Source organism: Quercus suber, unplaced genomic scaffold (assembly GCF_002906115.3).
Source record: "Quercus suber isolate HL8 unplaced genomic scaffold, Cork oak 2.0 scaffold_711, whole genome shotgun sequence".
Lineage (NCBI taxonomy): Eukaryota > Viridiplantae > Streptophyta > Magnoliopsida > Fagales > Fagaceae > Quercus > Quercus suber.
The window spans coordinates 253362-273779 of record NW_027070152.1 but is presented as its reverse complement, the minus strand read 5'-3'; the positions used below and the strand labels follow the sequence as shown (position 1 = coordinate 273779).

Here is a 20418-nt window from a genome sequence, read left to right as displayed (position 1 = left end):
GCTTTGTATAGGACCTGATAGCGGAATACCTTCAGGTATGTAAGACCCCCAGTAAAAGAGAAACCGCTTTCCACCACGGTAATCTGTGTAAGCCGAGGATCACGAGCTCTAATTACGTGCTGCGGAACAGGGAATGACGTTTGAGCTGGGTCACACCCGAGGATTTTATGAGCAGCTCTGACTTGGTTGTCAGATTCGTTCAAGAAAAGTTCCGACCTAAGAACGGTCTCCAAATCCGCTTTGTTGACCAGGTGGAAGTGACGTGCAAAGGCGTGTGGATCTGTGAAAAGAAAAGTGAAATTCTTATGATTAGTCAACCAAGTTGAGTATATAGGTATAAAACGCAAAGGCACTGAAACCTAAATTATCTTGTACTTCGGACGCCCTACCTGGCTTCCCCTCTACGGTTGGGCAATGAAAGCCGTCGTGCCATTCTCTCGACACTATGAGGAAATCTTGGTTCAACCCCTTATTGGAGTCAGGAAGACACTGGATAAGACGAACCCTATCGTCCCTTGTCTTCATATAATACGTCTTACCCCTCAGGTGATGAAGGTTATAACACCAATTCACATCATGGTGAGTCAGTCTCAGCCCCATTTTCTCATTCAGGGTATCTACACACCCTAGTATCCTAAACACATTCACAGCACACTGAGTGGGGGACAGGCGGAAATGCCTGAGGTAATTGAGGGTCACCGGCCTCATAGGGATTCTCATCCCTCCTTCTACAAAAGCAACTATTGAAATTACGACCTCACCCTCTCTCCTCTTAAGGTACCACTCTCCTTCTTCGCAGTATTTCAAGTTCACATTACCGGGTATTCCATAGTCGACAATGAATTTGTTCATCATTTCCTCGGACTCAACCAACTCCTTAAACTTACCCATTCCCCAAAGATAACTAAAGGCTCTAAAAAAGAAAAAGAAGAGTGAAATCAAGGAAATTTGGGGTCACTAGAAAAAGAAAACTTACAGAGGTATGACGATACTCTTCAGCTAATGTGCCAGTCGAACCAAGTTCAAACTATATGCATCAATAATGATAATCGCGAAAATGATGAAACCAGGCAAGTCAAACAGGTATTTATACTCTCCCTTAATTTTCCCCAAATGAAACCGCTTTCTCATAAAGGCAGGAGATCATGCCGTTGAAAGTGGGAACGTGGTGCCGTCAAAAATTTAATGTGGGCACCCATTAATTCTCGAAACGCTAAGAACGCGCATCGGGCAGTCAAGAAGCCGCCAGCATCAGTATAAACTAAAGTGAGGCCATTCGTCCAGTGGATCCGCATGCATCAAAACCCTCCTCCCCGTTCGAGGGAACGTGCAGCAGAGTTTTGAGGGGCTATTGTGGGGTCCGTGGGCCTGATAGCCTCGGTCCATCATATAGCAGGCCCAAGGCCCATGCCGAGGAGCGCAAGCTATTTCTGAGGAGAAGGGGGGAAGCCTATTCTCTTGAATCCACGCCGAGGATACCTTGTCCTCGGCCGACAAGAGTGATTTCAGGGAGTGGCTAACCCCAAAGTAAGCTGTCACTCTCGCATTTAATGCACTCAACTAACCCTCCTGGCCGCATTAATGGAGAGGTAACCCCTTGGCAGGATAACGTTGGTCAGAGTGAGCCACTTGAGTATCGATAAAGCCTCTGATGGGATGGACGACCAGAGAGAAGGCGAATAGACAATCAACAGATGGAAGCAAAAGATAGGAAGATAAAAACTATAAAAGAAGAGCTAGTAAAGCCAAAAAAGAGGGGGGGAGAAAAAGAGGCCTCCTCGGCCACAAGCCGAGGAGCATTCCCTCATTTGTAAGAAAACACTTAGCCATTTTTAAAAATAAGTTTGGGCATGGTGATCAACGGCCAGCACCTAAGCCTGTCAGCCCACTCTCTATAAATGTATTGTTCGGGCTTGTTGGGCTGAAAACCCAACACTCAATTCAAATTGAGTCCTTACACTATTAATAGTCATTTTTATATTTTGTTAACTCTTTTAAAAAATTGTAAGGATATTATTAGGTATAAAATGTAAATTGTTCATGTTTTTTTTTTTTTTTTTAAATTATCGTGAAGCACATTTTTTGTTTTTTTACAATTCATTTATTCTAAACTCTTTGATCTTTGTACTTAATAACTCATTTTGATGAATATTTATGATGTTGTCCCACATTTGATTCTAAAATTAAGAAATAAAACTCTTTAAGAATAAATAATTTATGACACATGACACAAAATTGAAACTCTAATTTGGAATTCTAATTTGAGTTTCTCTCAACTTTACCTATTATTATATACTAGTTTGTAACTCCATGCATATGCATGGATATGCATAAAAGATACACATTAAGATGCATATAATAATAATCTTACATATATAATTTAAATATAAATTGTCTATTTTTAAAAAATATTTTTATGTTCATTAATTCTAGACTCTTTGATTTTTGTACACAATAACTCACTTGAATAGATATTTATGATATGGTCCCAAATTTGATTCCAAAATTAAGAAATAAAACTCTCTCTAAAAATAAATAATTTAGGACACATGACGCAAAAAATTGGATTTTCTCTAAATTTTACCTATTATATATATATATATATATATATATATAAATTTTGTGCCAAATGAGTTGTTTTTAGTTATAAAAAAAATGCTCATAAATATAAAATCATTTAAACTCTCTCTTCCTCTAATTTTTTATATAGTGTTAGACATATAATTATGTTTTTTTATGATTTATTTATATTGGACTCGTGGTTTTTTACTCTAAATTAACTCATTTGGCACAAAATTTAAAAATTTTGATTTGATGGAATAGGTTTCGTAAAATTAAACTCTAATTGATATCCTATTTTTACACTGAACTAACTAACTTAGTTCAAAATTTTAAAATTTTCGATTAAATTGGACTGTGCCGCAAAATTAAACTCTAATTGAATTCCAATGTAAAATCTAATTGAATTTTCTCTTAGGTTACACACACACACACACACACACACACACACACACACACATAAATGACTTATAAACTTGAATTGTTTTTAGTTCTACAAAAAAAAAAAAAAAGACTCATAAATATAAAATCATTCAAAAATTATATTTTTTATGATTTACTTATATTGGACTCCTCGTTTTTACACTAAATTAATTCATTTGGTACAAAAATTAAAAAACTTAAATTAGATGGGTCACATGTTGCAAAATTAAACTTTAATTGAAATTTAATTTTTACATTGAATTAACTCACTTAACACAAAAATTTAAAAACTTAGATTAGATGGGTCACGTGGCGCAAAATTAAACTCTAATTGAATTCCAATTTAAAATCTAATTAGATTTTCTCTTAGGTGTACTTATCCATATATATATATATATATATAGATGACTTATAAACTTGAATTTTTTTTAGTTTTACAAAAAGAAAAGAAGATTCATAAATATAAAATCATTCAAAAATTATGTTTTTTTATGGTTTACTTATATTGGACTCCTCATTTTTTACACTAAATTAACTCATTTGGTACAAAAATTAAAAAATTTAGATTAGATGGGGCACATGTCGCAAAATTAAACTTTAATTGAAATTTAATTTTTACATTGAATTAACTCACTTAGCACAAAAATTTAAAAACTTAGATTAGATGGGACTCATGACGCAAAATTAGACTCTAATTGAATTCTAATTTAAAATTTAATTAGATTTTCTCTCAATTTTACCTATTATTATATATATAAATTTGTTAAATCTTTAAAAAAATTTGTAAAGATATTATTAGGTATAAAATGTATATTGTTCATATTTTATTTTTTAATTATTGTGAAGTATTTTTTTTTTTACAATTCATTTATTCTAAACTCTTTGATTTTTGTATTTAATAACTCATTTGGATGAATATTTATGATGTGGTTCTACATTTGATTCTAAAATTAAGAAATAAAACTCTTTAAGAATAAATAATTTAACACATGGCATAAAAATTAAAATTCTAATTTGAAATTATAATATGAGTTTCTATCGGCTTGACTTATTATTATTATTATTATTATTATTATTATAATAGATGTTTTTCCAAAAAATAAAAGTGAGAAAACATTATATTTGTAACGTTACTGGGAAAAAGAAAAAAGAAAAAAAGAAATGGTTTCTAATTTGAAATTATAATATGAGTTTCTATCGGCTTGACTTATTATTATTATTATTATTATTATTATTATAATAGATGTTTTTCCAAAAAATAAAAGTGAGAAAACATTATATTTGTAACGTTACTGGGAAAAAGAAAAAAGAAAAAAAGAAATGGTAGGGACAAAGGCTATGGGGGTGTTTGGAAGAGTAGTTTGAAAATTGTTGTTGTAGTTTTTTAAAATACGTATGGGTGAAAAAGTATGTTAAAATGCGTAAAATGTTGTTTAAAAACTAAAAAAATGTTGTTTGAAAACACAAACCAAACGGCACTTATATTATACGAAGTCAAGTCTGCTCCGAGTCCTTTGACCATGGAGCTGGAGTAATTGTAAATGTTCAATAAAACTCCCAAAGTTCCTCCATTATTGTCTTTACGGCGACAACCAAACACGATGAACATGATACGCAGGCCCCGCTTAGATGCGATCCTCTCCATATTCATTACAGTGCACCCTCACGAGACCTCCATATTGCTCCACTCCTCCTCTTGCTTCTTCTTCGTAAGCCACCCCCTCCCATCTCACACCACTCTGATTCATTCATTCACCTTTATCACATATTATATATATATTATTCTCAATTTTCACTCAATTGGGTCTTTGTTATTTTTTGAGCTTTAGATCTTGAGCGCCTACTTCGTGGTGCTTCCTTTGCGTGATGATGGTGCAATCTCATTGGGCATATCAAACCTGCCGGGTCTCTTTGTGGGTTCCTTGGTGCTTACTTTGATTGCTGCTCCTCTTTCCACTTTCTTTTTCTCTTTGCCTAATCTTTCCAAAGGCAAGGTATGCATGAATTGAACCCACCATTTAATTAGTGTGTATATATACATATATTCATGTGTATGAGTTTCTTGGATTGGTTTTATGATTGGCCCACTTATGTTTTTGTGATAAATTTTAAGAATTAATGTAAGGAAAGGAAAATGAATGCAAAATAGAAGATGGGGGTGATGAATTGGGTTCTGTGTATGTTTTTAGTTAGCTTATGTGATGTGGGTGAATGTGTATGAGATGTACAATGACAATGCTGAGGTAAATGATGATTTTGATGAAGAGGACTATGATATGTGGTGTACTTAATAAATATTAGCTTGGCAATGTTAAATGACTTGCTTTTAGCATGTAAAATATCCAAGTAATTATGTTGCCATGTACTGGACATTGGACAATGCATACTATGTGTTCAAACTCTATATTTTAGAACATGCTTGTATCAATGCGCAATGTTATGGTTTCAATGGGCAAAACTGGTGATTGCAATGTCTATAATCATTTTTGTGTTTTCTTGAGAGGATTAACTATACTTATTTGTTTAGTTTGCTGGATTTTAGCTACCCCAAGTCAATTTCTTTGGGCTTTCCAAAAGAGATAGTCAACCTATGTGTGTTTTTTCATGTGCCTTATCCTCTAACTATGACTAAGTGTTTTTTCCAAAAGAGTAGTGTTTTTTTTTTTTTTTTTTTTTTTTTTTTATTGTTTTGGTTTTCCTTTAGTTTCTAGTTATTTTTCTTCACATATCCTCCTGTAATTGTTGCTTCTTGAAATTCCAGGCATTGGTTTTGATACACAGGTTTTTTAGCATATCACTTGTTTTATTCTTCATTCTATGGCTTTCCTCATCGGCTGGATATTCATTATCCAAATTAAGGTAAGATTAGAATCTTATGATAAAATAATTGTTTTTTATTGAGCTGCTTGCTCACTCCCCAAATTTGATTCTGTTTTCATCCTGCACTAATTTGCTCTTTTTCCCCCCTTGTCTAGGGATCAGTGGCTACATCCTCTACTTCAAAGAGGAACAAAAGGTTGATGCTAATTCTACATACTCTGTAGAATGGATAACCATGGATGGTTTTATATTTTAGTCAGAGTTGCATTCTTCCTTTGGGTATGAAATTAATCTTATTTTTTAAGGTCTATTTATTATTTTTTGACTTTTAGATATTGTAGAGTATTTCCAAAATTTAGATCTTCACGGGAATTTTTGCTTTTTTGAAGGTTGCTCTGCTTAATCTAATAACAATTTCTTCAACTTGGGCAAGAGTGATTGATGTCATGGACAGCGAGGTCTGTTTGCTGCCACAAGATATCTGATAACAAGTTGATATTTTGATACATATTTAACTTGTTCTGTATTCAGTCAGGTTCAAGATTGTTTGGGTTCATTGGTGCTGGTGCCACACTTGGCCAGCTTTTCGGGTCATTGTTTGCCACTGGAATGGCTTGGTTGGGGCCATGTAAGATTGCTTGTTCAGCTCCTTGGAAATTGTAAATTTGCTTAACTCTCTTTCCTTCTTGTTTTTTGTGGGTTTTAATCCATGGTTGATTCCTTGCAGTTCTACTCCTATTTGCTGCTTTGCTAATGGAATTTGCTGCACAGTCATCAAAAGGGATAAACAAGGATGTATCCCATAATTCCATCTTCCTGAGGAATTAACTCCCATCAGGTCAGCTATATCTCTAATTTTTTGATTGCATAAGTGACCAAAAGATGGTAAAATTCTCTAGGTTGTGTTCATAATTTCTCTTGTTCTTTTCTTCTTTCATTTATTTGCTTCTTCTTTTTTTTTTTGGGGGGGGGGGGGGGGCTTGCGTATTTTCCTATCATATCAGTCCTAGCCTCAATGTAGTTAAACGGCCTTGAATCTATATGCTGACATGTGGTTTATGTAATCTGAATAATAAATATATAAATGACAAGATTCTGTGCCCTTCTGATTTTGATACCCAACCCATGCCTGGAAACGTCAACTCAGTTTCTGGGTAACTGTTTAAAAAGCTTTCTCAAAGAAGGTTCAAACTGATCTGTTATAGTTTATTGGAAAGCACCATGGGTTGGATCAGGGATGTAAGGGCTAAACCTCATATTTCTTGACTTGGTTTCTTTTTATTTCTAGGGAAGCTGATCCTGATCAGCAAAATGAGGTTCATGGTGATCGGCAGACTGCACGACCTCTCAAAAATTCTTCTCCTAAGTTGCCGAGTTCCATGGCAAAGCCTCAGCTTTGGACCATCTTAGATGGACTCCGGCTCATATTGTCTTCAACTTATTTGTTGTACGTGTCTTTGTTCCTGTGGCTTAGTGCAGTTGTCTCTTCATTCTTCTATTTCCAAGTAAGATATTTCTTAGTCGCAAAAAATGTACTTTGATTCTAGAATAAACCTCTCAATATATGTTGTGTGATTTGGACTTACATGAATTGTTCTTTGTGTGCTTAAAAAGCTAAAGTACAATTTTTTTTTTCCTTTGCCATCTTTACCTCCCTCTGATTCTTAGGAAGAATGAGGAAAGGGAAAGGAAGCATAAGAAATGGCTTACTCATTTGATATTTTTCTAGCCAACTTTGTTTGCTGTCCTCTTTTTGGGATCGGACTAAATCTTTTCTCATTCCATGTACATTTTTTTTTTAATGTTTTCTCTTGTATTGGTATTGATTACAATGCATTATAATAGCTAGCACATATTATATTAAGCTGTTAAAAAGAAGACATGTCTTCTTTCATGCACAAGCAACCCACACCAGATATGGATGTGTGTCTGTACAGAAATTCCTGTCCATGTCCAAAGTCATGTTTTTAGTGCTTGATTTTCAGTTGGGATCTACACCTTGGTTGAATTCAGTTGGGTTGAATTTGCTGTGCTTAATTTGTCAACCACTGTTGCACTTGTAATTATTAATTTGAATTTGTATTCATTTTCTGCTTCTGCAGAAAGCGAGCATAATCGCTGCAACTATTACTAGCTCTGTTGAGAGAAGAAGATTGTTTGCCCAGATAAATAGTTTCATTGCTGCTTTTATTCTTGCCGGACAACTTACCTTGACGGTATGTTATTTATAAGATGAATTTCAGCTGTCATTTAGATGTTATATCGTGGTGTTACAACAGAGAATATGAGAAATAATGTCTAAAGAACTTAGATCTTTGCCTCCTGAGGGTGCATGCCTCATGGTTAGTTTTATGCTTATATCCGAATTTGAGGTTTTGTCTTCAATAATGAAACTAATAGGCCTTTTGAGTAACATTATAAAATATAGCTCATTTAAGGCCTGAAAAAAGGACAAGTATTGGGTTGGCAGCTGATGGATAATGGAATCTATGTTTATATGCTGTAAACCTCTTAAATGGAATTTCTCTCTTTCTCCACCCCTCCATCCTTTTTTATAGAGGTAACAAAGAAAAAAATGTACAAAAGAAGAATCTAAGGAGTATGCAGGTTGTATACCCTTATTTTTTTTAGAATTACATAAGCGTAGCATTTTGTCCTCCACTCCTGTTTGGAGCTGGAATGAATAGAGACTTTGGGAAAAAAATGAGCAAAATTTCTAGCTCCCAATCATGAGTACATCTCAAAAACATGGGGATCCACTGGATTCCTCCATTTCTCATCTCAATGTAATCCAACACCATGGCCTCTTTGCTAACTACTAGCTGAAACAACATAGGATATAAGGATGCTACACTCCTATCAGAGCACCACACATCCTCCCAGAACCTAATTCTTCTGCCATCACCTAAACCAAGCCCCCCAAATCTAGAGAAGAATCCCATCCAAGTCTAATTGCCTTCCGAAGTACACAACCATACGAATGATGACCCTAATCCTTCAATGTCTTTTTTATTTTTAGTTTGGGTGAATTTGGAGGGGCCCAGGTGTGGTAAATCTAGATGGTACCTATATTCTTCTAGACTTAAAATTCTTCAGGCTTTTAATGTATTGTTGAGTTTCTGTTAGTAGTTTTGAAAATCCATAGTGACCGACTCTAGTACAAAATCAAGACTTCTAACCTTGAGAGGTGGCAGTATCGCTTGGAGATCTAGGAAGTGCAATATATCAGTTTCCTTAGCAATTTAATTATTGTTTTATGCAAAACTCATTTTGTCAACTGCAGTTGTACACGTACTAATGTATGTTAAATATATTGGAATTGTGATTCCTGTTCCTATTTCTAGACATGTAATGAGTTTCCATGCGTTTTAAGGCATCTTTGAGAAAAAATATGTAACTTTTTGGAGGAAAAACAAAGACATTTTTCCTAGGAGCCTTTATCATCTTAAAGTGGTATAAATTTTCTGCAGTTTTATGTATTGTGCCCAGACGTTGCATTTTTTAAATTTAATAGGATATAGGATCAATATCTCCAAGTAATATATATGTCCTGCAAGTTAATGAAATAAATGTATCATCATCTATTTAACTTTTGTTATTTATGTTGCTTTCATTTGTTAAAATGCAGGGGCGCATTCTTAGTATTGCTGGGGTTACTATAGCTATTTGCTCTGCTCCTTTTGTTTCATTCTTAAATTTGATTGCTATTGCCATTTGGCCAACTTGGGTAGCCATTGCTGTTTCTGAGACCTTGCGAAAGGTATGTCTTGTGTAAAAGCGAGTTGTGTTTTCCTTCTTAGACCCATGTTTTACTCATTTTGCAGTCATCCTCTGGTTTTATTGTTGACTAATTTTCACTCTCCACATATACATTCTTAAAGGGAAATTATGTTGTGTTTAGGAAGAAAGATGGCTGAAGTTGAAGGTCAATATATGATTGTTAAGTAGGTTTTAAAAATTCCAACTTTATTATTGTGCAGGTTGTTACTTATGTTGTGACCAGGCCTGGAAGAGAACTCCTATTTACAGTTGTCTCACAGGATGAGAAATACAAAGCAAAGGCATGACCCTTTTTTTCCCAGAATTTATTTTTGTTTTTGTTTTAATCACATAGAAACTATTGGCAGCTGGTTGTGTTTATGTAAATTCAGAAGTCCTGAATTTAGTTTTAGAGGTTCCTCAAGTTGAGATAGGGCTTTGATCTAAAGAGAAAACATGGCTTTAGAACATGCCATCTGTTGTAGGAATACATTGTTTCAGTGTGTGATTTATGCTACATTAATTGGATGCCACACATAAAGGGTTAATAGCAAAGCTCATCAATACACTCTCTGAGTATATGCTACTGCAGGTGTGTATAGATGTAGTTGTTCAAAGACTTGGAGATGCTACCGCTGCAGGGATGTACAAGCTACTTTCTAGCACTCTCGATGGGAGAACATCAACTGTCTCAATATATGCCTTACCTGTATGTGTATAGTTAACTTTACTTCTCTCTTCTTTTTTGTTCCTTATACTCTTTTTGGTTAAGGTGAGATTATGGAGAATTTATTCACCTTTGTTTCCACTACTCAGGTGTGCTTATTGTGGATAGTCACTGCATTCCATTTAGGACGCCGTCAAGCACAGCTTTCAAAGCTACAAACTTCCCCCACTTCCTAAAATGTTGTAAAATTTTAATGTACATTAGTTGCAGGATATAGGATACAAATATAAAATTTTAAATTTTTGAAATGTTGTACAAGCAGATTCATAGATGTACACTTTTTTTCTTTCATTTCTTTTCACTGGAAATAATGATGGTCATTAATTCATCAATGATCTGGCACAAAAAGGCCAATTTGTACTAAGATACGCGATGCGTGTACACACTCTCGATGCCCACCATCTAACACCTTCATTGAATGCTCTCATTGCTAGCTGGCTAGTAGAAGGGGAAACAAAAAAGCAAAGTGATTCTTGCACTTCAATCCATTTGGTCCACTTAAGTGCACTTAAGAATGAGAGGGTACTTATTCTAAATCCGAATTAATCAAAATATATAGATCTCAATAATTCTACTAAATTTTAGCAATTTAATCTCAAATTGTTAAATGTTACACATATATTTAATGAATCCAAACTCATATATTTATTTATTTTATTTTGCTCAAAAAGAGAAAATTTAACATTACTTATTATTAAGTTCTAAAACATTAATTTTTCTGAGGGTTGTTGCTTCTTATATAGATGTATGGGTCGAGCTTAGCCTAGTTCTTTTTTTTTTTTTTTGAGAAACCATCATCTGAATTGATAAACTGAAAATCAGCCAATATCGGCTAAAAGTACATCATTGACTTGTGGGGGAACATCCTCCATCCACACATAGAAATCAACAATATCTTTTGCAAATTTTGCTAAAGAATAAGCTACTGAGTTACCCGATCTGCGGGTATGTGAAAAAGAAATACAAGAGCAAGAATGTAAATAATGCTTAATAGAGGATATTAAATGGCCAAAAGAGGAGAAAGATTCTTCTTCCGTTCTTAAGGCAGAAATGACCACCTCTGAATCTCCCTCAACAATGAAAGAGGGTAGATTGAGGTCTATTGCCAAGGTAACGGCTCGGACAGTTGCTAAAGCTTCCACTTCATCTGATGAGGATGGGATCTGAATTTTTTCTGCCAAGGAGGCAATGACCATCCCATGGGAATCGCGTACAACCACTGCTATTCCAGCCTCACCCTTTTCCTTAAACATGGCGCCATCAAAATTGATCTTCAAAAAAGGTGAAGGAGGAGGCTCCCACTTCGGTGGACTCCACTTTGACTATGGTACATAATTGTGATTTGTTTGGATAGATTGATAATTGTGATTTGTTATTATTAATAAATTATTAACGCTGATGTGGAAAATTGTGAAGCCTCCAAGGTGAGGTGGCAAAATTTTCTGAAGTCCAAAAAAACTCAAATGTCTTCGGTTTTTATAGATTATATAGATAAATAACTGGTCAGATGACCAAATGTCAAAAGCTATTGCAATGGCTAAACCCCCAGTGCCATCTTGGCAGCTCAATTTTATTTGCTTCTTAAATACATTATTTGAATCATAAATCATACATACACAATTGAAGCTAGATTATAATTCTTTCTAAGAGAGGTTGGTAAAGTATACTTGAAAAGCTCCAGCTTTGAGTGTAGGCCTGAAATTGCCCCTATACCCACTTTGTTTCATAATCTTGCTATTTATTGTTGATAAGATGCCGGGAATTTCTAATGGCATGGAAACCTGTAAGCATGAACATTGTATCAAAAATATCAATATGGTTGGAAACTTAAGCCAAGCACACGACTAATTTTTTTGGATGAAAATGACAACTTCATTTGGTTTGGCTCTGGTAAAATGATGACTCAGCAAACTCAAACGAGTTAAGAGAAGTAGAAAAACATTTCAATCATCCATGCAAAGAATACTACATCATAGAGACAATACTGCATTGTTTACCGTACTTGTGACAGCTACAACAATTGGGAGAAGGAGGGTTCAAACCTTGGTTCTCCTCATAAAGGAGACAAGAAAAATGCTACTAAGCTACAAGGATCTTGGCATTGCTGGCAAATATAAGACGTAGCAATAATGAACACATGAAAAGGTTGCAAGAAAAAAGTTAAAAGTTAAGGGAGTTCAGAAAGACATCCCATATGGAATTAAATTAAATTCCATGAGTCTCTCTCTTTTTTCTTTTTTCTTTTTATTTAGGTCATACATATGTTTTGCAGGTGTTTGAGGAAATCCAGTAAGCATGTTGAATGTCAAAGGCCAAATGTCGCAGCAACTTAAACTACATTTTTAAGAAAGACATATTTCACTTCTTTAGAAGGTGACTAAAGAGAAGTCATGCACATCAAGTACATCTGCTTATTACTCAAACATATAGTCCTTGGAATGACCAGCTCCAATATATTAGGAGCACAGCTGTGAAATTTCAGATTAGGCTGAAGGCATTTTAATTTTAAAAGGAGAATTCTGATATAAAAAAATTAAAAGAAGAAGTACTTACCTAAGTGCTCAACTTCCACGGAGGGAACGGACACGGTCTTGAATCAAGTTCCTCTCCCAATCTGCTATACCCTCAAATGCATATTCTGGAAGATTCTCAAAAGGCTCTTTCCATGGATCATTCTTAGCTAGATCATAAGTAGCTCCACGTATTGCTCTCTTATTGGGGCCACAAGGCCTTTTTGCAGTTAGTGTATCATATGCTGTATTCAGCTGTCACATTGCCGCAAATAAAAAAATGTTGTAACTTCTTAATAATCGTCTATTTAAGAAACCTTTCAAACATCTCTATACTCAGTTCAATACTCATACTTCTGAATACAAATCAATTTCATGTAACATTTTAAACTTCAACTCAGCCTCAAAACTAAGTTGCTATAAATGTAGAAAGTGCTGTATTTTCCAGAGCATGTGAAGGAATGAACATAGAGATTACGCACATATCTTTTCAAGAAAAAGGTATGACAATATACAAAAGAGTGAAAGACTCACATTCATCCCACAAAACCAGAACATGTAAGAGATTGCAACAGCTGGTGCCCTCCCCAATCCAGCAGTGCAGTGCACATACACTTTTCCTTTCCCCTCAAAAATGGCCCATTCCAGTGATGAAACAGCTTTAGGTAATCCGCTTCTCAATGAATCTGGATCAAAGTCTTTTGCCTACAATTCATATATAGTAACTCAATTACTCAAAACACCATAGATCTCTCAGATCTCAATGTGATTGATTAATCAATTTATCTATGGGTTTCCACCAATACTAAAGAAAAAACTTAACAAATCATTCATCCCAAAGAATTTTGAGTTTTGAGCATAATCTTTCTCCAAAGTTTTGATTCTAGATCAATTGCCTAGAAAACACATCTTAGTTGGTCCACAAATAATAGAAAATCATTTTAATTCAGCAGTATAGGACTTCAGTTTATGCCAAATCACTTGTATCTATTATCATTTAAAAAGTAGTGCTACAACAAAATTTTACTTACAGGCCTCCTCATGTGACGGATTCCAAGTTCTTTACATCTTTTTATTATTGACTGCAGGTCAATTCCCCAATATTCAACATCCATGTCCTGCTGCAAGTTCAAAATATATGCCACATTCTCTTCCTTTTTTAGGTGATCTATATCTTCAGGTTTCTGTGGCTGGGAGCCCACTATCAGATTTTCAGTTATCAGGGTATAGTTCATGCCTGCACATTGATCAGTGAGGAAACCTGAATAAAAAACACGGAACTCTTTTTTTCTCTGTCTGAGATGTTCATTCAAATGAGTTATCCACATGGTCATTTATATCAAAGGCAAAACCCAGATACCATAAATCAAACCTCTCTCTTTCTCTCTTTCCTCAAATCATTGTCACTGTTATTCTGACAGAGATATTGCTTTAATTAGCTACTTTTACTCAAATAAACAGATCTCAGAACCTATATTATCAATAACGTCCAGCAAAATGGCTATGTTAGCTGCTGCATATATGATTATGCTATGTATGAATGCATATGATTGCATCATAAGTTGTTCAAACAGTCAAATTCCTTTGCTGAAAAGAAAAGGAAAAAAGAATCTTTTTTTTTTTTTTTTTTGGTGAAGAAAAAAATAATGATAATAGTGCAATGCAGAACTTTTTCATTGGTACCTTTTCAAACTGTTTTTGTTGGTCAAGAAAACTATATTGTCCTGTCAAACTGGCATGACAAATACTTAAAAAAGTTGCTCTTCTAGCACCTTTATCTTTTGTAGGGTGGGGGAGGAGAAGAAGCTAGAGTAAAAGAGAAAATTAACACCATTACTTTTATTTACTTCCCTAAAAGGTATCATTATCTTAAAGCTCAACTATAAAGGCCAAATCGCAAAAGGGGAAAAAGAAAAGACTCTCATAATGCCAATTCGAATTGAGTTATTAAAGACCTGAATGAAACATTTGCTAATAGCTGTAAAACCAAACAATTAATAGAAGACACATAGCTACTGTATGCCAATATAACAAAATTCATAAACCAGTCTGTCTATTCCATAAATTGAACCCACCATGCCACTACCACCGTTAATTTTTTTCATTTCCTGATAACAAACTTACCAATATCAAAGCCTTTTCTTTTATATATACACAATATGATTTGAAACTTATAACATCCGTTCTACTAACTAGTTTCAAATTCAAATTCTTTATTTGATGATAAGAGATTTTACTAGTTAAGTTAACTGGATCTCATATCTTGAAACTTGAAAGAAGATAAGATAACTATACAGCCACACATATAGGTGGACCAAAATCCTACACGACAATGAAATGTGAATTATTATCAAGAAGAAGAAAAGAGAGCTGACCAAGATCATGGTGATACTCATAAGGGTTCCTCATCATCCCCTTCATAGCAATGTTGTACTCTTCCATTTTGTTGGTCTTTGAATTGGAGGCTTTTTTGCTTGTGAGGTTGTGCTGCTGAATCCCACTCAGAGTCTCGGGTAGTTGGCAATTAATCTTTCTCAAGCTTGAGCTACTCTTGGAAATGGACACAAAGGAATAGCATGCAGAGTTCATAAATATCTTCTTGTTTTCAAGAGGAGCTTTAAGGACTGAATAAGAAAACATACTGTTACCGATACTTCCCATTTTACACGCGCCACTATAACTTGCTGCTGTACCTCTTTAGTTCTCACCTTGTATTGGGGTGCCAGATTTTATGTAGGAGTCAACTTGTTTCAGATGATTTGACTATAATGACCTTGTTTAGTGCTAGATTTTATGAGAGACTTTCGTGACATCTTCCATTTCTTTCTCTCACTTTTTTTTTTTTTTTTTTAAGAAGACATTTCCTTTCTTTCTTTATTATTTATTTTAGTTTTTAATTTAATATTATTAATTTAAAATTTTTTTGGGGAGAACTTTCCTTTTCTTTCTCTCACTTTTTTTTTTTTTTTTTTAAGAAGACATTTCCTTTCTTTCTTTATTATTTATTTTAGTTTTTAATTTAATATTATTAATTTAAAATTTTTTTGGGGAGAACCGGTAACAATCTTGCTAGTACATATATGAAGGTTAGATTCTAGCCATTCATTACCTGATTAGGGCTATTCAACACTTGACTGGAAACCGCCAACCTGATGGAACTAATTTGTCAATAGCCCAATTTGAAGCTCCGTTGGTTTACATATGATTTCTCTTTTGTGATAGACTGCCTATTGTAATTGGAATGAGCCTATTGTAATTGAGATGAGTCTATCTCCATCTACTCTTTTTTTTTGTGAGTCCTAGTCCTAGAAATTGGAGATAATGATGCAAATTGGTTAAGGGAGAAGAAAATATTTTAATATTTTATGTTGTTTTCTTTTTCCGTGTGGAATTAGGATTTATTTGCTTTTTCAAGTTCAATTAAAATTATTTTCCTAGTTGAATTAGGATTTTAATTTTTTTTTTCAATAATTAAATTGTTTTCTCTTTCTCAAGTAGAAGTAGGTTTATTATTTCTTTTCCTTAAAGGAGTAGGATAAATTCTATTCCTATATATACTTTTTATATGGAGGAGAATTATTATGTGTTTTTTAATAAAAGTTCGTTAGATAGGTTTTCTTTATTATTTTGCCTGCTGTTCTTGTACAACTTAGGTTGCATCAGTTTGGGAACCTCATTAATTTCCCTTTAATCTATTCTTATATATATATATATAAATCAATCAATCAAGTCTAGGCTTTTATATTAAGAAAAGAAGATTTTGTTCAAGGTTTTTCATTTTAGGCTCATCTTCGTTGAAGACAATTGTATACGATTGGGTCATTCCAAGATACAGGAACTTAGATTGGGCTAAAGCTCTTATCATCCCCGTGGGCCTAGTTTTTAGTGAAACGAGTAAGAATTAAAAGGGCCTATTTTGTTGGGACTTGAAAGCTAAAAATTTAGCCCATATTCGTGCTAGGTCGGCAAGCAGGTAGTATAAAATAAGAAGTATTTTTTGAGTGGGATTGTAGCGCTCACAAATCCGCAATTGCAAATTAGAATCAAAACTCTGGTTCTTCATCACGATGTCGATGATGGCTTCGGAAAAGGAAAAGAGAGAAGCAGAGGATTGTGCAACAGAACTGTACATATATTTAAGCCATATTTGTAGCCCAGTAGCATATTCACTGTATGAGATTGCTGTACCAAACCCTCTCCCTTCTCCTCCAACAACCAAATCCGCACAACTCAAAGCTACAAAAAACCCCAACCCAAAGCTACAAAAAACCCCAACCCACTTCCTACCCCAAACCCAATCCATCAACTCAAAAGTGTAGAATACCCTGTTGACATGTGTTATACACAATCTAGAGTATAATGTTATACGATTATCAAAAAAGAAAAAAGAAAAAAAAGAAGAGTATAATATAAATTGATGACTGAAATAATTTTTAAAATGTCAATCACATGTGATTATAATATTATTATAATTAATTAAATTTGTAGGGTCTGTTTTTGTTGCCCAAGCCCAAAGGATATGGGTTAAAGGTCTAACGAACCCAGAACAATGAATTTGTAGAGAGTGGGCGAAAGAGCTGGACTGGTTATGAAGCACAAAACAGTTGGTTAGGTTACGTGCAGTGATAATAACATGAACTAAAGCTCAGATAACTCCATGAATGAATGTCTGAAGAGGTGTTTTATTGAGTGAACAACGATTACAACGTTCAGAGCTCCAGTAAAGCTTTTCTCTCTCTTTCTCTTTCTTTTTTCCGATCCCTTATTATCAGGGACCCTTCTTCTTTATATAGCATCCCTTCCTATCATCTCCATCGTCCACTTGTTCTTCATCCACGCATCCACTCGAGTGCATGTCATGTCGTGTGTCTACTTTAGTTCTTTATGAGTGGCGGTAGCTGAGGTTGCATTGTTCAAGTGTCTTCTCCACATAAATGCGGCCAGATAAGCTGTTGCAGCGCATTAAATGCGGAGGTACTAGCTTTTCCTTTAGATATTTTTTAGTTCTGATCATTTCCGGATCTACCCAGGATCTATCATTGCCGTTGGGACTGTTGGGAAGATTAGTCGGACCCTCCACACGTTCGTTTGATCAAGGTTCATCATAGCCGAGGATCAAGACATCCTCGGACCAATGGTGACCTCTTCGGACGACACTCCCCTTCTGCTTCTGGGCTTCCTGCTTTAGATGGGCTGCCCCAACCACCTATTAATCCTCGGAAATGCAATAGTCCTTAACAGGCGGTTCCGGGCCCGTTAGGTAGTTTTGGGCTTTTTCCCCCCACAACAGCCCCTCAAAATCTTAGTTTTTCCCTCGCCTCCGAAGGGAAAAAATGGGATTTTGACTTGTTACGGGGTAAAAGCTTGGAAACGGACAAAAGTTCAGCCTGGCACGCGTGTAGGCATAGATGCGCGCGTTCCATCATTAATGCCATTGTTTTCCTGATTCTCGAAGCGCTGCATTAATTACGCCAGGGGGCGCCCTGTCCATTGCATCCAACGGTGGGCTATTGATCCAACGGACGGGGTTCTTCCTCGGGATTTTGGCAAAAATAACTTCTGCCCTTTCGTTTGACCTNATAGATAAGTCAGTTATCTTTGCTTAAGTATTTGTCAACCGTTTGAGTTTATAACATAATGGTTGATTAACTTTTAGGTCATTATCAAAGGGTCTTGCATGGTTTCGTATAAAAGAAGGTTATGGTAGGAATTGTCAGAAATCAAGACTAAAGGAAGAAGAAGTAAGATCAAAAGTGAGTGAAGCTGAAAAGAAAGAAGAAGAAGTTAAATCAGACTAAACAACAAGTAATACTAAGCTGGGCCAAAATGGCTCATTACCATCAATTTTAGAAATATTGGGCCAAAAAACACTGTTTCAGAAATAAACAGCAATGTACCACTTTTTCAAGTACTCGAGTTTGGTGAACTCGAGTACCATGTTTTATGCTTCCACCGTGGCACTCTGACATGGCAAAAAAATTTAAAAATTTCACTTAGTACTCGAGCTTCGGGAGCTCGAGTACTATTCTGCCCAATTAACACCGAATATAGCCCCAAAGGCTTACCCACACACACTTAAACCAAGATTTGTTACCTTACCAACTCAGCTTACTCCCTCTCAATCTCGCTATCTCCCTCTCAAATCTTCCTCTCAATCTCACTATCTCCCTCTCAAATCTTCCTCTCCCTCTCGCTCTCTGTCTCCCTCTCAGTCTTGCTCTCCCTCTCCCTCTCCGTCTCTGTCTCCGTCTTCGTCTCAGTCTCACTCTCCCTCTAGCTCTCCGTCTCCCTCTCAGTCTCGCTCTCTGTCTCCCTCTCAGTCTCGGTCTCGGTCTCGCTCTCTGTCTCCCTCTCAGTCTCGGTCTCGGTCTGACTCTCTGTCTCACAAGGTATGTCTCCTTATCTCAATATTTGTTTGAGCATTTGGTATTTGTGGGTCTTTGTGGGTCTTTGTGGTTCTTTGTGTGTATTTTGTGTGGTGTGTGCAAGTGTTCCTGCATGTTGGAATCATGAAATTGGAGCTTGTTGGGATAGTGGTGGTTTTTCCAATCAATTTTTCTGGAATGCACAAAGAGGATGCAATTTGTTTAGCTCTTTGTAAAGGAACCCTTGACAAGTTTATGGACCAAGTGTATATAGACCCTGTATTTCCTAAGCACCATTCAACAACAAGTGTGCAGATTCTTTTGTAATGATTTCTTTTAATAGCCTGCCAACATGATTGATCTGAATAATTATTTTGGCATTCACATTACACTTTTGCCATTGAGGTAATTAGCAGAGGATCTGTTATGTGTCTAATTTATTTTAATTATTATAGGATAAGTAGTGACAGAGATATGTTTAATTTACTCAAATAAATTAGTTTGGATTAAGATTAGTCTTATTGATAGACAACCGTAAGTTGATATTTATGTTTATCTATTTGGAAGTTTGTCTTGTATAATTCATATATTGAGAATGAATAGATAATAATCATGAATTTTTAAGTTACAAATTCTTAGCTAGTTTAATGTGGTGGTCCAGACTTCCACAAAGTAGTCTCTTTATCAAATTTGGAGGTCTTAGTTTTTCTTGAAGCAACCAATGGAATTTGTGTCAATAACAGGGCTTCTCTCAATGTGATATGATTTCCTTTGTACATTAAAACTTAACGTTTTATGCTTGGATAGTATCATGGTAATATGTTTTCATGAATACATTTTTGCTTTGTTACATGAAACTTTTTGAATTTCCACCTTTTGTGTTGCAATGATGTCAATGTTGTTTGATTTGCCACTCATGGATAAAGATAATGAAGCTTATACTTTGATATGGATGTCCTTTTAGGGGTGCATATTGAATTTATTTTGTCTACTATTCTACGGTTCTATATCTCGTGGCCATGTGCTTGGCTCAGTTAACTAATGTATATGTACGAGAGAGAGAGAGAGAGAGAGAGAGAGAGAGAGAGAGAGAGAGAGAGAGAGAGAGAGAGAGAGAGAGATGACAGAAGACACTAGTGGCATACATGGATAGGCAGGTAGGTCTCAGTCATAGCTAGGCATGAACCATCAATGATACAATGAATAACACAAATTGAGTTGTGACTTTTGTTGGGCCATAAAGAATAAAGTAATA

The 20418-nt window shown here is 35.2% G+C and overlaps 2 protein-coding genes across 2 annotated transcripts; one reads left to right on the top strand and one right to left on the bottom strand.

The window, feature by feature from the left end:
* The first annotated feature begins 4869 nt into the window (after positions 1-4869).
* On the top strand, positions 4870-10721 carry LOC111994816 (uncharacterized). Its single transcript, XM_065766501.1, is given in 13 exon segments — positions 4870-4976; positions 5764-5840; positions 5956-6081; positions 6192-6260; positions 6334-6430; positions 6530-6618; positions 6621-6640; positions 7091-7307; positions 7905-8018; positions 9431-9562; positions 9783-9863; positions 10154-10270; positions 10378-10721. Coding segments are annotated over 11 exon segments (1077 nt in total). The 5' UTR covers positions 4870-4976; positions 5764-5840; positions 5956-6027; the 3' UTR covers positions 10465-10721.
* A 1023-nt stretch (positions 10722-11744) lies between these two features.
* On the bottom strand, positions 11745-15514 carry LOC111994815 (phosphoglucan phosphatase LSF2, chloroplastic). The gene is made up of 5 exons (XM_024026694.2): positions 15174-15514; positions 13830-14035; positions 13333-13503; positions 12842-13053; positions 11745-12069 (listed from the first exon to the last, which is right to left on the bottom strand). Exons 1-4 carry the CDS (start codon positions 15457-15459, stop codon positions 12850-12852), a joined length of 867 nt encoding a protein of 288 aa, XP_023882462.1. The 5' UTR covers positions 15460-15514; the 3' UTR covers positions 11745-12069; positions 12842-12849.
* Positions 15515-20418: the final 4904 nt, after the last annotated feature.